Raw genomic sequence first — 20,023 nt, 5'->3', positions numbered from 1 at the left:
TCATTTTAATTTCAACAATTTTCATTTTCGTCTTATTCGTGTTTTTATTTTTGAACAGTCAATGTAAAAGTTATTGAGGTTCTTGAAGCAGAATAAACAACACTTCTATCTTGTGAAAGGACAAGACGGGGACAAGCCATGAAAACAAGACTTTAGATCGATTTCTTTTGAAATGAGCTTCCCATACATTAGTTTTTTATGTTTTACGGCGGGAGACAAGAGAAAGGAGACGGGAGAAAGGAGAAAGGTACCTGTCCGACCCCTCATAACTCTAGAACGGTAAAAGTGACGACATCAAAATTCAAACTTATTCTGTGTATTGTGGTAATAAGCATTGTGCATAAGTTTCACATCAGTTGGTTGAGACAAACTAAAGTTAGAGAACGGAAAACAATTTTGGACAAACGGACGTACACTATGATACGTACGTACAGATGGACGTACAAACAGACAAGAGTAAAACTCAATGCTCCCTTTGCTACGACGGGGGCATAAAAATGTATAAATTTGAAATAAAATAAAACTTCATGAATGGTTTTTGCACAAAGACGTTATGGCTAAACGTGACGTCATATAAATGAAAACTAACAAACTGAAGGTCATTACGTTACTTCTTCGATTAAAATTTTGATGAAATCACATCAAAATGCATTTTTGAGATAGGTGTTGTTTTATTTTCGATAATATTGTAGTAATCGAACATTGGTTGATCCAAGCAATTCAAAATGGCGGGTCCCTCCTTTTTTCAATTATTTGAATTCGAATTATCTCCCTGTGTACGCAAACCTTACCTTAAAATGTATAAGAAATGACATAACTTTTTACTAGGTGTAGAGATGAGAATAAAAACAGAGACAAATACACTCGCGACGCTTGTAGAAGAGGGGCGAAAGATACCAGAGGGACAGTCAAACTCATAAATCGAAAATAAACTGACAACGCCATGGCTAAATAAGAAAAAGACAAAAAGACAAATGATAATACACAAGACACAACATGGAAAATTAAAGATTAAGCAACACGAACCCCACCAAAAACTTGGGGTGATCTCAGATGCTCCGGAAGGGTAAGCAGATCCTGGAACCAGTAGTGTTGCTCATGCTATTACAAAGCCGGTAAATAGTCTAAATCGGTAGGTCACATTCGTGAGAAGGGAAGGGATTGTAGGGAACATATCCGATATCATCTGTGAAACGGATAATCCATAACGGTCAACCAACTCGTGATGGCGTCCGTAAAATTCACGAAGTGATGATTTCAACTTCACCATTTGGAACTCTTGGTTTAATAGATCTTAGTGAGCAGCAACCCTCTATCAAGGATAGATATAGGGTTGCTGCTCATTATAGTCATTAGTAGCAAAACATTAATACACAGGTACTAGAATTATCCTTCATGTTTGTAAAAAATAAATTATATGTATTTTAATTATGGCTTTGTAAAAAAATATTTATTTTCCTTTTTGCTTTTCTCTGTGCCTCGCAAAGGCATTTGCTTTAGGTTAATCTTAGACGGCTCATCTATATTTACACCAACTGAGCAAGTTAAAACAATTGTTATTTTCCTGAACATGAACAGAAATGTTCAGAGGAAGTGGTGGGTTAAACCTGGTGAAATAGCTAGCTTAATCTCCAATTTGTTTGACAGTTGTTAATACTAGTAGTTTTGTTATATTAACAAAGTTGGGTGAGCAAGCCAAACATATATAGTATTCAACCCACCATTTTCTTCTGTACTTACTTTCATATCAATTATATTTTATTACTCATGTTACCGTCCATTTTAAATAGAGTAATCCAATTTTTATATCAAAAGAATCAGATTAATCTAAAAATAATTAATTTGCAAACCAAATAATAACAAGATAAAGATTCTAATACAAATGAATTTAAAAATTGTTTTTACACTGCAAAGTATGTAAGTACCATCGGAGACAAACACTCCCTATCCAAATGTCCACATTCTGGTAAGTATCAACTGACCAACTAAAACTATAGATATCCAACTGTCTTATAATGATGAAGGAACCACACTCAAATCATTACATATTTTGTATCGTAAAGCTGTTATATACAAATCCATAAAATACACGTTCAACAAAAATTTAAATAAATTATTTCATATATATCATAAATGTCAATGAATTCCGCTGCATTTAAACAAAATCTAAGTTAAGCTATAAATGTCGTCATCAGAAGTTGTTTTGTGTCCCTGTTGTAACATAAACAGCATGGATTTGTTATTCCATCTTCCTCTGTCAGATGATTTGATGATCCCATCCTTCAGATGATATTCTGTGTTTATTGTAAGACCTTATTCAACCTACATAAACATCGTCCTTGTCATCTACATTGATACCCGTAGGGCGATTGAGATCAGAATGACTACAGATTATACTCTCTTGTCCGTCAGGTGTTATACGGTGAATGTTATTGTTGCAGTGAAAAATAAAGGTTCCTATTGCCGTCCATGCAAAAGTCAATCAAACGATATTCAATTCTAACTGGTTATGAAACCTGTAATTATCTTATTTCTATATTAAAAGAATCATATTAATTTAAAAATGATTAATTTGCAAACAAAAAATATAACAAGATACAACTTATAACATGAATAATACACCTAAATATAAAAAAAAATGTAGTTATTTCACTTCACAATATGTAAGTTCCTTCGAAAACCAAAAACCCCTACCAAATGTTCACATTATGGTGAATATCAAGTGACCAACTAATAGACTAGTGTAAATATTAAACTGTCTTATAACATGTATAATGATAAAGAAAACACACTAAAATCATTACATAATTTTTCGTAATGCTGTTATTTTAAAATGTATTAAAAACATTTCCAATAATTATTAAAATTAATTACCAATGATCAAAACTTATATGTAATAAAATCCACTGCATTGAAACTCAACCTATGGTAAATTATATATGGCGACACTTGTTTTATTGTCGTTGGCAACCAGAAGTTGTTTGGTGTCCCTATTGTAACATAAACCCCATGGAACTTTTATTCCATCGTTCTTTGCCAGAATGATTTGATGATCCTTTCCATCAGATGATATTCTGTGTATGTTGTCAGACGACGCTCCACCTACATAAACATTTCCTTTGTGATCTACGTCGATACCCAAAGAATAAATTAGATCAGAATGACTACAGAATATACTCTCCTGTCCGTCAGGTGTTATACGGTATACGTTATTGCCTTCGTAAACGGCTGGAGTATAGTAAATGTTTCTGTTGTTGTCTATACAAAAGTCCCGTATTTCATTCTTTGTTGTTATACTACGTAGTATATTACCACTGGTATCAATCTGACTAATAGTTGTGCCATCATCAGACGTCCATATCTGACCATTACTACATGTCACAGCATAGCATCCTTTTCCAGGTTTGATACATCTCCCTAAGGTAAGTGTTGTTAGATCTAAGATCTGGAATCCTTTCGATTGTAAAGTAACTATTGCCCGTTTATCGTCGATCATTGCAACGCGCCATGGATTATGTTTTAAATGTATCCTTTGGACATCATTCCCATCATATCCACATGCATAGATGTGTGATGTGTTGTAACGTGACAATAGAAGTCTCTTTCCGGACACAAAACAACCGTTTTCTATTTTAACATATGATCCTAATACTGATGTTAGAAACGAACTACTTCGTTGAATTTTGCCTTCCTCTTCTTCCATTGACTTAACTGGTTCTTGTATTTGTTGTAAATTGTACTGTAATGCGGGTATATGCATTTGATTTTCTGTAAGTGAAATATCTCCCATCGACCTAAGTACCATTGGAAGATCGTTTGTATCAAATGGATCAAATTCTATTTTGTGTTGCTTATTGAGCTCGCAAATATTGGTTTCTTCTATGTGTGTTTTATTATCCATTACTTTGATTGTCTGAAATAAAAGTACTTCATTACTGATGGTTTCTATCGATGACAATTCGTTTATCCATGTCGCTAATGCCTCGAGTCTTTTCTGTGTTTTATGTTTCGCCTCATCCATTTTGTGTTTGGTTGTTTTGTACTGTTTATTCAATTCTTCAATGGTTTCCTTTTCAATTTGATCTAGATGATTGTTAATCTGCTGTCTGGTGGAAGAAATCTGTTGGAGAAATTTATCTCTTTGCCTATCAAACTCTTTTTCATCTTTAGTTTGACACTTCAACAATTTAGGGAACATTCCGTTTAAGTGTTCAATTCTACTCTTAAGATCTGCAAGGGCGGTCCCACTTTTAACGCCTATTGCTGCTCGATCTATAGAAATGATGGATTCACAGTTTTTATGGGTGTCGGACAAACAAAGATCACAGATGACCTTGTCATGTTGGGTACAGAACAGAACGGTCCTTTGGTCGGTATGGACATCACAGTCTTTACTGATTTTCAGAATAGAAGACCTAAGATTACTGACCTGGTGAAGTGGTATAACTTTATGCGGCGGATTAAATTTTCTATGTACTTTTGCGCATGTCTTACAAACTTCTTCTAAGCAGTCATTACACCATGCTTCAGCCTCGATTTTCTCGTCATCTCGTAAACATCCAGAACACAATTTGTTGTCCGTCATTCTAAAAAATAAATAAAGAATACTGAATATATTTCGAATGATTTTTATCGTTCGAAAAGATAAGTGCAAACGGGATTTCGTTTTGAATAGTTATACATTATGTCTTGTTCGATCCTTTTGATATCTGTATGTATTTTTCATTGGTGAAGGTCTTACGCTGAATTTTGCTAACATCTACTTGTGGTGTCTGGTGGACAGTTGTCTTATTGACATTTATATCACATCTCTGTATTTTATATTGGTGAATGGACAGTTGTGTCAAAGACATTCTTATCGCTATTTTACGAAATTTTCCTTTGTTCTTACTGACTGATAATTTGCTTTCTCAGCACTGTAGAGTGATACAAAAAATTATCACTAGAAATAACGGGCGCACTTGCCCGTTGTCAATGAAATTAACAACGCAGTCATAGGTTAAAAACGATAAACAGATTATTATTGGTCATCTCAACTCGAATGCTTTTCTCACTTTCGCCGTCACGGCTCAAGCGAGAAAATCTGTATATTTTATATTGAGAAATGTAAGTATACAAATGATGGATGCAAGTCTCGATCCTTGATTCGGAAATTATTCAAAGTATAAAGACGGGCCCCTCACGAATTAAATTAGTCTTGTCAGCCGTTTTGATTTTTGAAATCGTTGTTAGCAAAACATTAATACACAGGTACTAGAATTATCCTTCATGTTTGTAAAAAATAAATTATATGTATTTTAATTATGGCTTTGTAAAAAAATATTTATTTTCCTTTTTGCTTTTCTCTGTGCCTCGCAAAGGCATTTGCTTTAGGTTAATCTTAGACGGCTCATCTATATTTACACCAACTGAGCAAGTTAAAACAATTGTTATTTTCCTGAACATGAACAGAAATGTTCAGAGGAAGTGGTGGGTTAAACCTGGTGAAATAGCTAGCTTAATCTCCAATTTGTTTGACAGTTGTTAATACTAGTAGTTTTGTTATATTAACAAAGTTGGGTGAGCAAGCCAAACATATATAGTATTCAACCCACCATTTTCTTCTGTACTTACTTTCATATCAATTATATTTTATTACTCATGTTACCGTCCATTTTAAATAGAGTAATCCAATTTTTATATCAAAAGAATCAGATTAATCTAAAAATAATTAATTTGCAAACCAAATAATAACAAGATAAAGATTCTAATACAAATGAATTTAAAAATTGTTTTTACACTGCAAAGTATGTAAGTACCATCGGAGACAAACACTCCCTATCCAAATGTCCACATTCTGGTAAGTATCAACTGACCAACTAAAACTATAGATATCCAACTGTCTTATAATGATGAAGGAACCACACTCAAATCATTACATATTTTGTATCGTAAAGCTGTTATATACAAATCCATAAAATACACGTTCAACAAAAATTTAAATAAATTATTTCATATATATCATAAATGTCAATGAATTCCGCTGCATTTAAACAAAATCTAAGTTAAGCTATAAATGTCGTCATCAGAAGTTGTTTTGTGTCCCTGTTGTAACATAAACAGCATGGATTTGTTATTCCATCTTCCTCTGTCAGATGATTTGATGATCCCATCCTTCAGATGATATTCTGTGTTTATTGTAAGACCTTATTCAACCTACATAAACATCGTCCTTGTCATCTACATTGATACCCGTAGGGCGATTGAGATCAGAATGACTACAGATTATACTCTCTTGTCCGTCAGGTGTTATACGGTGAATGTTATTGTTGCAGTGAAAAATAAAGGTTCCTATTGCCGTCCATGCAAAAGTCAATCAAACGATATTCAATTCTAACTGGTTATGAAACCTGTAATTATCTTATTTCTATATTAAAAGAATCATATTAATTTAAAAATGATTAATTTGCAAACAAAAAATATAACAAGATACAACTTATAACATGAATAATACACCTAAATATAAAAAAAAATGTAGTTATTTCACTTCACAATATGTAAGTTCCTTCGAAAACCAAAAACCCCTACCAAATGTTCACATTATGGTGAATATCAAGTGACCAACTAATAGACTAGTGTAAATATTAAACTGTCTTATAACATGTATAATGATAAAGAAAACACACTAAAATCATTACATAATTTTTCGTAATGCTGTTATTTTAAAATGTATTAAAAACATTTCCAATAATTATTAAAATTAATTACCAATGATCAAAACTTATATGTAATAAAATCCACTGCATTGAAACTCAACCTATGGTAAATTATATATGGCGACACTTGTTTTATTGTCGTTGGCAACCAGAAGTTGTTTGGTGTCCCTATTGTAACATAAACCCCATGGAACTTTTATTCCATCGTTCTTTGCCAGAATGATTTGATGATCCTTTCCATCAGATGATATTCTGTGTATGTTGTCAGACGACGCTCCACCTACATAAACATTTCCTTTGTGATCTACGTCGATACCCAAAGAATAAATTAGATCAGAATGACTACAGAATATACTCTCCTGTCCGTCAGGTGTTATACGGTATACGTTATTGCCTTCGTAAACGGCTGGAGTATAGTAAATGTTTCTGTTGTTGTCTATACAAAAGTCCCGTATTTCATTCTTTGTTGTTATACTACGTAGTATATTACCACTGGTATCAATCTGACTAATAGTTGTGCCATCATCAGACGTCCATATCTGACCATTACTACATGTCACAGCATAGCATCCTTTTCCAGGTTTGATACATCTCCCTAAGGTAAGTGTTGTTAGATCTAAGATCTGGAATCCTTTCGATTGTAAAGTAACTATTGCCCGTTTATCGTCGATCATTGCAACGCGCCATGGATTATGTTTTAAATGTATCCTTTGGACATCATTCCCATCATATCCACATGCATAGATGTGTGATGTGTTGTAACGTGACAATAGAAGTCTCTTTCCGGACACAAAACAACCGTTTTCTATTTTAACATATGATCCTAATACTGATGTTAGAAACGAACTACTTCGTTGAATTTTGCCTTCCTCTTCTTCCATTGACTTAACTGGTTCTTGTATTTGTTGTAAATTGTACTGTAATGCGGGTATATGCATTTGATTTTCTGTAAGTGAAATATCTCCCATCGACCTAAGTACCATTGGAAGATCGTTTGTATCAAATGGATCAAATTCTATTTTGTGTTGCTTATTGAGCTCGCAAATATTGGTTTCTTCTATGTGTGTTTTATTATCCATTACTTTGATTGTCTGAAATAAAAGTACTTCATTACTGATGGTTTCTATCGATGACAATTCGTTTATCCATGTCGCTAATGCCTCGAGTCTTTTCTGTGTTTTATGTTTCGCCTCATCCATTTTGTGTTTGGTTGTTTTGTACTGTTTATTCAATTCTTCAATGGTTTCCTTTTCAATTTGATCTAGATGATTGTTAATCTGCTGTCTGGTGGAAGAAATCTGTTGGAGAAATTTATCTCTTTGCCTATCAAACTCTTTTTCATCTTTAGTTTGACACTTCAACAATTTAGGGAACATTCCGTTTAAGTGTTCAATTCTACTCTTAAGATCTGCAAGGGCGGTCCCACTTTTAACGCCTATTGCTGCTCGATCTATAGAAATGATGGATTCACAGTTTTTATGGGTGTCGGACAAACAAAGATCACAGATGACCTTGTCATGTTGGGTACAGAACAGAACGGTCCTTTGGTCGGTATGGACATCACAGTCTTTACTGATTTTCAGAATAGAAGACCTAAGATTACTGACCTGGTGAAGTGGTATAACTTTATGCGGCGGATTAAATTTTCTATGTACTTTTGCGCATGTCTTACAAACTTCTTCTAAGCAGTCATTACACCATGCTTCAGCCTCGATTTTCTCGTCATCTCGTAAACATCCAGAACACAATTTGTTGTCCGTCATTCTAAAAAATAAATAAAGAATACTGAATATATTTCGAATGATTTTTATCGTTCGAAAAGATAAGTGCAAACGGGATTTCGTTTTGAATAGTTATACATTATGTCTTGTTCGATCCTTTTGATATCTGTATGTATTTTTCATTGGTGAAGGTCTTACGCTGAATTTTGCTAACATCTACTTGTGGTGTCTGGTGGACAGTTGTCTTATTGACATTTATATCACATCTCTGTATTTTATATTGGTGAATGGACAGTTGTGTCAAAGACATTCTTATCGCTATTTTACGAAATTTTCCTTTGTTCTTACTGACTGATAATTTGCTTTCTCAGCACTGTAGAGTGATACAAAAAATTATCACTAGAAATAACGGGCGCACTTGCCCGTTGTCAATGAAATTAACAACGCAGTCATAGGTTAAAAACGATAAACAGATTATTATTGGTCATCTCAACTCGAATGCTTTTCTCACTTTCGCCGTCACGGCTCAAGCGAGAAAATCTGTATATTTTATATTGAGAAATGTAAGTATACAAATGATAGATGCAAGTCTCGATCCTTGATTCGGAAATTATTCAAAGTATAAAGACGGGCCCCTCACGAATTAAATTAGTCTTGTCAGCCGTTTTGATTTTTGAAATCGTTGTAAACAGTATTCCTTGAGCCTGGTAAAACCAACCGATCAAATATGTAATCTACCTTTACCGGCATGGTTTACTTCTGACCAAAATAATTTAGAAACTTTATAGCGAAACTTATATGAATTATTTAATCGGTTTTAACTCGATTTGTCAAATTGTTTGGAGCTGTTAAGTATAAGATTTAAGTATTTTCTGGGTATGTCGGTCTTGCTGTAATTTGTAATCCGAAAATTTGGGGAAATAAGGGACAACGGTTATCAAGCGATGTCGCCTGGTCGTGCTTCTTGAAAGCTCAGCTTAAAGATTTTGGTCAATTTTGCTTTTAATTTTGCATTATCTATTAACTTCTTACTATAAATATTAGTTCTTAATCATATTACAAAAAATCAGTTTAAAAATCAAATTATAAACTGAATATTTTGTACAAATACTACATTGAACAACATAATAATAAATTATGTTTGACAACGATACAATATATATAGTTGATATTTGATTAGCAGTATCCTCCTCGAACAGAAACCACATATATATCTGGTCTCTTTTAGAATATAAAATATTTCTTACGTTAACTTTATTCTTTCATATATCAGTGAGGATGACCTTCGATGTTAACATGTATTTTGCACATCTCAAAAAGTAGAGAATAGCATATTATTCGTTGTTTTAACTAGATACTCTAAAGAGACGGTGTCACTCATCTAGGTATATGTACATCATTAACCATATTATCAGTTAATATGTTGTACACGAATGTGTTATTATAAGTTATCTCTTCATTATTTGATTTATTTAATTGTTCTCTGTATTCTGTCATATTTGTCATATATGTATTTACCTTGTATTTTGCTAAAGCAATGTTGTTGCTAATGCAATAAAGATTCATTCAATGAATACTCTCCAACATTGTGGACTAGAATAGAACTCATGACAATAATCTCTTTATGTTGATCTTGTATTGTTGATTTGATTTTTCTGTTTACAATTTCTCGTTATCTTCAATAAGTTTTGGCCAAATCATAGAAAAGAGTAAAACGACATCATATAAGAGCAGATACTTCAATCAAGGATCTATTAACAATTCCAACAACATTTGACTTAATAGTATAGACTTATTTACTAGCTATATTTTCGAACAATAGCAAGTTTATTGCAACCCGAGGCAGCAGCAATTTCACGCTGAGAGGTGGAGTGAAGAAGTTGCTGTCGAGGGTTAACATTATCTTTGCTATTGTTCGAATAACTAGTAAAACAGTGTTTTATATTACAGAAAGAAACTTGTACAGTTGGAAAGCAAGTCCTTGGAAACGTCCGTTGTCGTCAAGCTCTATCAGCAACAATAGCAGGGGGAATTAATTAGGTGGCGCTACAGTCGTTCGTGACGTCGAAAAGTCCGCCAAATCAATCGGCTAAAAAATTGACGTTTAAAGTATTTTTTTCAACTTGTCATGCTTTTATTATAATTGATTTTTTATATTTGTAGATTTTGCGACCAATATAGTTTCAATACGACATACATACATTATCAAAATAGCTTGTATTTACTATTTCTTTATCCTGTCCGTTCTAAAAATTATGAGCCATCTTTTTTGTTCGCCAAAAACATCGAATTTTGATAACTTGACGTTTGCGTATCAAAATACGGAAAAGAACGGTAATAATCTTCAATGAAACCGAGTAACCTATTTCAAATTTCTACACAATTTTGAAGCCATCATTTTTTTACTGTAATACATCAATTTTAGTGACCACCAGTCATGTCAATGTGTACCTGGTTTTGGCTGCGTTTCTGCTTCAAAACAGTAAAGTTCAACTTCTTTTCATTGTACCTGTTTCCAAAGTATTCTAAAATACTGATTTTATTAAAGATATGAATGAAATTGTAATTAAAAATTGTTGTTTTTCACAATTCCATACGATATCTCCATTTCAAAGTAATTTAAAAACCCCTTTTTGATCCCCTACACAAATTGACGGTGACATTGTGTTTTCTTTTTTCAACATACGTCAAATAACGTTACCAAATATGTGTCAGGGTCATGTGCACAGTGAAAATTTACACTTGGAAAAGTGAAACAACCAACAAAGATCTTCTTTATTGCGTTTGAAACTATACGCCTTAGAAAATTTCATTCAAACTAGAAACAAATCTGACAAATTAATGATAGCCTATGGATGGACAAAAGCACAAAAAATAGCAATAGAAAATGCATTGTAAAGAAAATTTCTGGAGGAAAAAAACTTAAAAAAATGAAATGAAGGTCATTAGTATTATATTTATATTTTATAAGTTAAAAACCTTGTTTATTTAATTATCTCTTTACTAAGTGAGCTACATTAATAAGAGCAAAAACTAGCTTATCAAGTCAAAAAAGAAGTTAATTCATAGGGATGTGTTTTTACAAAATTGAATTTATTCAAATGGAAAATTATTATCAAATTTAATAATCCATTGATCATTAAGTAAAATTCAAAAGATTTGTCCCACCAACTTTCATTTGTGATATAAATATCCAATTTTTCAGGTAAAATATACAATACTTTGTTTATAAATATGTAAAGCAGCTGATACAGCAACCCGAAGAGAAGAAGCCCCATTTTTTTCTCTCAAAACGTTTACTTTCATACATGTAATCTTTATAATACCCTGAGAAAATAGACATGGTCTACTGTGCTAGATAATCTATTAGTTGAATTTTACAATATAAATGATTTTAAAACTCAAAAAATTATGTCACATTCACTTAAAATTTGAAGCATTATTTTTTTACAGAATTTCTGTCAATATTTGTGTTAAACTTAGAGTCTACCTTTTTTCTGTAGGATATTTTCTAGGCAGTACTGTACTGTTCAACTAAGAAACATAGGCTCTTTTACTTTGAAGAAACTCATTGTGACTCTTGGTCCCACTTTAAAGAATATAAAATATAAATGATCAGTATATTTTATATTCTTGTAGATTATTTTCATTTTCAGAAAAATTATTCAAATTGTATAAAATATGTTTTATTGCACATTATTAGAAGTGTTTAAAAAAAATCTAATACATATAGGAGTGATCCCATAAGGCATATAGTCAAATTCTTAATAGTCTAAAGCAGTCCCATTGTTAACGCCTTTTGCTGCTTGATCTATAGAAATGATGAATTTGCAGTTTTTATGGGTGTCGGAAAGACATAATTCACAGATGATCTTATCATGTTGGGTGCAGTAGAGAATGGTCCTTTGGTCGATATGGACATCGCAGTTACTCATTTTGGAACAAGAATAAATTAGATCACGGTCAAGATGAAGTACTATAAATATAAGAAGATGTGGTATGAGTGCCAATGATGACTTTATGTGGTGCATTAAATCATCAGTGAACCTTTGCGCATGCCTTTTATATTTTTCTTAGCAGTCTTTCCAATATGCGTCTGTCTCGTTATTTCGTTAACACATTTTTCAGTCTGATACTAGTATTCTGAAGAAGAAAAAGAGGCAAATTTTGCATAATATGAAAGATATTTTTACAATGAAGTATTAAGTGTTAAGCTATCCAATTCTACTGTTCAGCATAATACTTACTTTATTTATTTCGTGTGTCCAAAGCGCTCAAGCCAAAACATTTGGAAAGTCAAAAATACGCTGCAACGTTACCCACTATATGAACCAAACAAGACCTTTAGTAAACAAAAACAAAAATTCATATAAGGTCCACTTTGTCTGATTATTTTTTTTTTTAATAATTTCGTCATTTATGAACGGGTTGAACTATTGTGTACCTTGATTAAATGTTCCAACTTAATAAAACCTTTTTATCATGTCATCCGTTTTAAGTTTATTAGTTATTTTTCATGTCCTTAAAATGTTTTCCGGTTAAAAAAATGAACGTTTTTGGCCGAAAATTCTCCTGACGAGCGCAAAACGGCATATATTAACTCGAAACTTAATTCAAAAATGTCAAAAACAGAGATTGATGGGTGTTGATGTAAACCGGGAGTGTTGCTAACCATGGACATCAGGTTTCAGTTATAGTTCGCGTTAACTTGTGGGTTGAGTTGGAGGACTTATTTCCGTAAATATGAGTCGAGTTTTAATCCTATATCGAGATAGGTTATTTACAAGTTTATCGGTTATTTCTTTTTTTTCTTCTTAGATAAGTCCATTTGGCTATGGAATCTAAGTGGATTAGGTTGGTACATTTATCTGGTTATAATCACATTGAAAGTAGTACTAGTATAAAAAAAATATCCGATTAAAAAGTAAAATCAATACTGACATCCGAGGAAAATTCAAAAAGCTCCAACACATCAAACGAATGGATGACAACTGTCATATGTCTGACTTTGTACAGGCATTTTCTTATGTATAAAATGGTGAATTGAACCTGGTTTTATAGATAGCTAAACCTCTCACTTGTATCTTTTCACGAATGTGACCTACCGAATTTGACTATTTACCGGATTTGTAATAACATAAGCAACACATCGGGTGCCACATGTGGAGCAGGATCTGCTTACCCTTCCGGAGCACCTGAGATCACCCCCAGTTTTTGGTGGGGTTGGTGTTGCTTAGTCTTTAGTTTTCTATGTTGTGTCTTCTGTACTATTATTTATCTGTTTGTCTTTTTATTTTTGACCATGGCGTTGTCAGTTTGTTTTCGATCTATGAGTTTGATTGTCCCTCTGGTATCTTTCGTCCCTCTTTTGTATGATTGTCGCATCAAATTCCATTATAGTGACAACGATGTGTGAACACAATTAAACAGACATAAAAGGTAAAAATGTCAAAAATAGGGCTACAACAGTCAACATTGGGTTATAATCTTAATCACTATAAAAACAAACAAATATGTAACAAAGAAGCGCAAAAATGTAGTGTTGTTAGTCAAATGATTAAGCGTTATCTAAAAACTGAGGGGTTAATTTTGGTTATAAAGTTGACGTAGATGATTCATAATGAAATAAAATAATGGCCGTCGATCAAACCGCAGATGACATCGGAAGATGGTGCATGTTTATCTCATATTCATCTTATCACTATATAAAAAAGAAATTGATATACCAAGAAAGAGAAAGGGTTGAGTGGAGCACATGACAATTTTAAGTCAGATCAATCATTCACGTTCATTGTTGATATATTTTATAATAAAAGAAGGAAAAAACATCATCAAAAGTCATATGTATTCTTTCCGTCTAGAAAAGCAGCAAACCCAAGCCATAAAATTCAAAAGACAATAAAAATAAAAATGATTTTCATGTAAAATAGATAGTAGATTCTGAGTAACAACCAATTTGAGTGGTTATGAGACGAGTACCTTCTGAGAAGTGCAACAACCAAACAACAAAATAATTATAATTGTCTACTGAATTTCTGTAGATTCAACTGTTTTGGTTCTTTTTTAAAGGGGGCTAGAGTAAAAATTCTATTTGCATCTTAGTTTGTTGGAAATTTCCTTTACAGATATTAAAGTATAATACTATTATATAAGGTATACATACTCCTTTATGCTGTCACTTGGATTTGTAACTTGGATGGAGAGTTGTCTCATTGGCACTCATACCACATCTTCCTATATCCTTTATGCTGTCACTAAGAAGTTTTTTTCCGTTATATTTTTTGTTCCTTTGTGATCATGTTGCTTTTTTTTTATCATTTTATACTTAAATGTTATTACGAAAAAGAATATATTCTCGTGGATTTATAGATTTATAAACACCATGCGTAAACAATTACCAATCAAATATATTATGGCCTTCACCATATTTTTTAAATGGAATCTGACCATTTGGGAATAATATTGTCGCTATCGAAGTATGGTTCATTTAACCTTCCAGCGCACCTTATAATATCACTCCCGACCTTTTGAATTAAAAACGTCATGACAGAAACAGAAAACTGTTTAGTTAGGCAAGTGAAAATACCTTGCTTCCATAAAATGGGCAAATCCGTTGGGATCTTCCTCCTCTCTTTTCATGTACAAATTCATTATTATACTTTTTTTTCTCGTTTTTCCTTTTAAGTTTTACTAAAACCTAGGACCAATATATTTATTAGTCCCAGATTTAACACAATGTGTAATTCGATTTTAAATTGCAATCCGAAGTAAACATGGAACTGTGTGACTCGAATACGTCTTTAAAATCCAACTCGATATTTAACTTGAATACATGATTAACTCAAACTCTTAACTATAACGGTTCAACTCGAAGTCAAACTGTAACTCGAACCGAACCCAAACTTGATTTATATCCACAGTCGACAATGAGCCAGCATTAGATATCTACGAGTTAACATACGACATCCAATGATTGAACAGTACCCAGTAGAACGTAGTAAATAAGATCATATGGTAAATAAGTTTAATGGCAAGTTCAGTACAGTGTACGGACTAGGAGAAAATGTTGGGAATATCTCCGGTCATTTACACTGAAGTAACTTTACTTATTAACATGTATTAGCTTAGTGACGTACTTCAGTAAAGGCTGTTTTGTGCAACAACGGTGATTCGTGATCCCTCCAGATTCTCTGAAACCACGTGTTACAAGTTTGGTAATGGTGTGCCAATCGATAGGGTATAAAGTATTCTTACCTTCGTAATCAATATCAAATATTCTGTAGTAATTTATTACAAAATCGCGGTCTAGGAAGTAATATAAGTTCTAACTGATTTAAATTATTGATCATGTTTATCATTTTCCTAATATAGCAATGACGTTGAATAATATTGTGTACGGGTATTTTAACACGAATGCTCACTCTACCGATTCAAATTCTACATAACTAAATTTAACTTTTAACTAAGGTTTGTATAAAATGTTCATTATATATATTAACTATACTCGCGAGGCCGTAATAATCAGGGCGTGATTATATGATTAAACACCTTAATAAGTCTATGATATGTGCAAAAAACGGGGTTCAATAAACAGAATTACGGATACCCCATATATCATTTATCAAAAGAAACTTGTTAAATCTAAAATATATTACTAAGCTTTACCACTGGCCAATTGAAAAGCATTTCCAATCTTTATCAGTAAGGATCGCATAATGTGACAGTCACATCATGACCAAACATCCATATTTTATGGGAAACATTATTTTCAATCAACGAGGCGAAAATGATGTAATTTTTTTTACATTCAAAGTAAAGCTTCAAGGAAGACTGAAACGCTTATCATGAATTATATCCAATAGTAAAGAAAGAAAAATTTAACGATTTCACGTTTCGCATAAAACTCTATAAATCTGCTCAGGATTTATCTATGTTCCTCATGTTTGTTTTAAGTACATTTTCTTAAACACGTATTTATTATCCTACATTCCTAGAACTATATATTCTAAACCATGTAGACCAATTTATTCCATGGATCTTGAAACACTTTTAAATAGAATCACATAAAAATATTAATCTCTCTTCAATATACATAATTTTATGTTGTCTCTCGTCCAAACAAAACTTTTTTTACGACACATATAAAATTCACATAGCAACGTAACTTTATACACAATACAATGTGTTTTTGTTGACAACGATTAATAGAATAGACTACATCTATCGGGTTTGTTTTTCTGTACAAATGTTTGTACACATTTTATGTGAAAAGAAATTTCAGAATGCATAAAAAGTCTGCATTAGTCAACCTCCACTACCCCAACCCAAACTGCGAAGGCAATTCCGAATTCGTCTTGTCATATGGCAAGCCGTTGAAAAATACATTTTAATATTAATAAATGATTTTTGATATAAAAAAAAGGGATTAAATTCCTCAACGGCTTGCCAAAATGTCAGGAGTCTTTCCACAACAAAGCACTCTATTTTCATCCATTGTGTCAACATTTTCCGGAAAAGGGCAATCAATTGGACTACAAAATCAACCATATACAGAAGACAAAAAACATGGAATGAACTATAGAAATCAAAGCTTACAGACACAAACGAAGCCATAACTTCTATAATTTTAGATAGAGATCACGAATGATCCCTCAACCTCATGACAAGAGTAACAGTAGCTAAAATGTCATGTTCCTAAGCAGCAGATGTCGCCAACCACCACAGTGACTACTATTCTATCGTCAACACCATCACTACAATTCCATCACCGTCACCATCACGCTGCTGCCACCTTCACCCTTATGTGGAATGAGATAGGACTCATTTTTTTGTTTTTGTTTTCGAACACCCTTTCAAGACGATTGTGTCCTGACCTGAAAGGAAAGCACCTATATAACTTGCACTTTAATGATCTCTAACGTTTTCTTTCTGAAAATTTATCTAAAGCTGTAATATAGATCCCTTCGCTTTAATGTAGCCTGGAAGTTAAAATCCTCCAACTTATAGTCGATAATTTTATCAAAGAGAACCTCAAGTTTGTAATCAAGAAAGATCTCTTTCGAGTATTACTGAAAATAGATATTTTTGGTTTAGATATTTTGGTAGTTTACCAAAATGAGACGTGCTTAAATTTTCGTGAGTCAAATTTTGGCACTTTTGGTCTATCAAGTTTTATTATTTTCCAATAATGGAATTCATTCTTCAATTAGTTTAATTCAGTATATAAAACAATTATTGTCTTTTAACATATTTGTATAGTGTGTTCTTATGTTGTACTGTTACACCACTGTCCCAGGTTAGGGGGAGGGGTTTGGCGCCAGCAAACTAGTTTAACCCCGCCACATTCTATATGTGCCTGTCCCAAGTCAGGAGCATGTAATTTAGTGGTTGTCATTTGTTGCTGTATATCATATTTGTATTTCGTTCATTGTTTTGTACATAAATCAGGCCATAAGTTTTCTCGTTTGATTTATTTTACATTTTGTCATTTCGGGGCCTTTTATAGCCGACTATGCGGTATGGGTTTTGCTCATTGTTGAAGGCCGTACGGTGACCTATAGTTGTTAACTTCTATGTTATTTAGTCTCTGGTGGAGAGATGTCTTATTGGCAATCATATCACATTTTCTTATTTTTATATATCATTCAATACATTGAATATGATGGCCCTATTGCTTACAGTATGTAAGAAATAGACCAAACAACAACAAGAGTGCACACGCTGAAAAATCTCGCCCACTATACTGACCATTGATTTTATGTTGATAGTCCTAAATTATAAAGTTTTACTACAAGTATCACATTAACATTTATAATCCAAGAAAATGAGGTCAAGGGCAGCTAAACCAAGGCTGAAATACATGAACACCTTTAATACAATCATTCCATACACCGAATATAGATGACCTATTGCCTATAGTATAAAATATACTGTGGATTCATTTATTTTCGTGGGTACCAATTTTCGTGGATTAAGGAAAGCTGGCATATTCGTGGATATTTAATTTCGTGGTTTTGGCAAAGTCTGCATACATTCCTTTAGACAATTTGCATTTCTTTGATCATTTAAATTCGTGGATCCCCCTGTACCCACAAAATCCACGAAAATTTGTATCCAACGAATATTAATGAATCCACAGTAGTAAAAAAGAAACAGACCAAATCATGCAAATTCTATATTGACCAATGTACCATGAAAATGAGGTCAAGGTCAGATGAACCTTGCCAGACAGACATGTACAATTCAAAATCATTCCATGCATCGAATATAGTTGACCTATTGCTTATAGTATCTAAGAAACAAAGTTAACCAGGAATACTGAACATTGACCAATGAACCATGAAAATGAGGTCAAGTTCAGATGATACCTGCCAGACAGACTTATACGGCTTACAATCATTCCATACACAAAATATATGGACTTTACCACGAAAACTTAACCTTGTTCACTGATCCATGAAATGAGGTCGAGGTCAAGTGAAAACTGTCTGACAGGCATGAGGACCTTGCAAGGTTCGCACATACCAAATACAGTTATCCTATTATTCATAATAAGAGAGAAATTAACATTACAAAAAATCTTAACTTTTTTTCAAGTAGTCACTGAACCATAAAAATGAGGCCAAGGCCAATGAACATATGACAGACGGAAACTTCATATCATAAAGCATCTATATACAAAGTATGAAGCATCCAGGTCTTCTACCTTCTGAAATATTAAGCTTTTAAGAAGTTAGTTAACGCCGCCGCAGGATCACTATCCCTATGTCGAGCTTTCTGCGACAGAAGTCGCAGGCTCGACAAAAACTAAACGTTGTCCAATGAACCATGAAAAAGAGGTCAAGGTAAGTTGAAACCTGCTGCTTGATCAATCATTTAATACACTTAATATAATTGACCTTTTGCTATAGTATCTAAGATATAGGCTTAACCACAAAAACTTAACCTTAATCACTCATCCATGATATGAGGTCCAGGTCCGGTAAACCGTATCTGACGGCCATGTAGACCTTGCAAGGAACACATATACCAAAAGATGGTTATCATTTTACTCATAATAAATAAGAAGTTCACACGACCAAAAAACTACAATTTTTTTCCAGCAGTGGCTGAACCATGAAAATGGGGTAAAGGACAATGGACATATGACAGAGGGAAACTTCATAACATAAGGTATCTGCATATAACATATGAAGCATTCAGGTCTTCTACTCACTGAAAAATAAAGCTTTCCGCTTCCCAATTGTGAACTTTTCATTTCTATGTAGCAACATTCCAACAGCGCCTGCATACGGAGTATATATCTCCCAGTTTATACGATATTTCAGGGCTTGTATTTTCTATCATGATTTCCTTGATAGAGGGTTGCTGCTCACAGGGAAGATATTAAACCAAGTGGTGAAGTTGAAATCATCCCTTCGTAAGTTTTACAGACGTCATCACGAGTTGGTTGACCGTTATGGAATATACGTTTCACAGATGATATCGGATATGTTCCTACTGTCGTAACTACAATCCGGTCCCCTTTTCACGAATGTGACCTACCGAATTAGACTTATTACCGGGTATGTCCTAACATGAGCAACACGACAGGTGCCACATGTGGAG

General features: G+C 33.1%; 2 protein-coding genes across 4 annotated transcripts in view; both read right to left on the bottom strand.

The window, feature by feature from the left end:
- The window catches only part of LOC127704427 (uncharacterized), an 87,474-nt gene that overhangs the window by 24,939 nt on the left and 42,512 nt on the right, over nucleotides 1-20,023 (bottom strand). The window lies entirely within an intron of this gene.
- On the bottom strand, nucleotides 1,823-15,773 carry LOC127704426 (uncharacterized). 2 transcript variants are annotated; one of them, XM_052208465.1, is made up of 5 exons: nucleotides 15,671-15,773; nucleotides 12,664-12,758; nucleotides 11,907-12,005; nucleotides 9,664-9,727; nucleotides 1,823-4,586 (listed from the first exon to the last, which is right to left on the bottom strand). In XM_052208465.1, exon 5 carries the CDS (start codon nucleotides 4,583-4,585, stop codon nucleotides 2,924-2,926), a length of 1,662 nt encoding a protein of 553 aa, XP_052064425.1. In that variant the 5' UTR covers nucleotide 4,586; nucleotides 9,664-9,727; nucleotides 11,907-12,005; nucleotides 12,664-12,758; nucleotides 15,671-15,773; the 3' UTR covers nucleotides 1,823-2,923. The 2 variants fall into 2 exon arrangements, with proteins under 2 accessions (XP_052064425.1, XP_052064424.1); XM_052208464.1 differs by lacking the exon at nucleotides 1,823-4,586 and adding an exon at nucleotides 5,696-8,459.

The sequence above is a fragment of the Mytilus californianus genome, unplaced genomic scaffold (assembly GCF_021869535.1).
Source record: "Mytilus californianus isolate M0D057914Y unplaced genomic scaffold, xbMytCali1.0.p SCAF_6, whole genome shotgun sequence".
NCBI classification, from domain to species: domain Eukaryota; kingdom Metazoa; phylum Mollusca; class Bivalvia; order Mytilida; family Mytilidae; genus Mytilus; species Mytilus californianus.
Note: the sequence above shows the minus strand (reverse complement) of the source record. Positions and strands in the feature narration are given on the sequence as shown.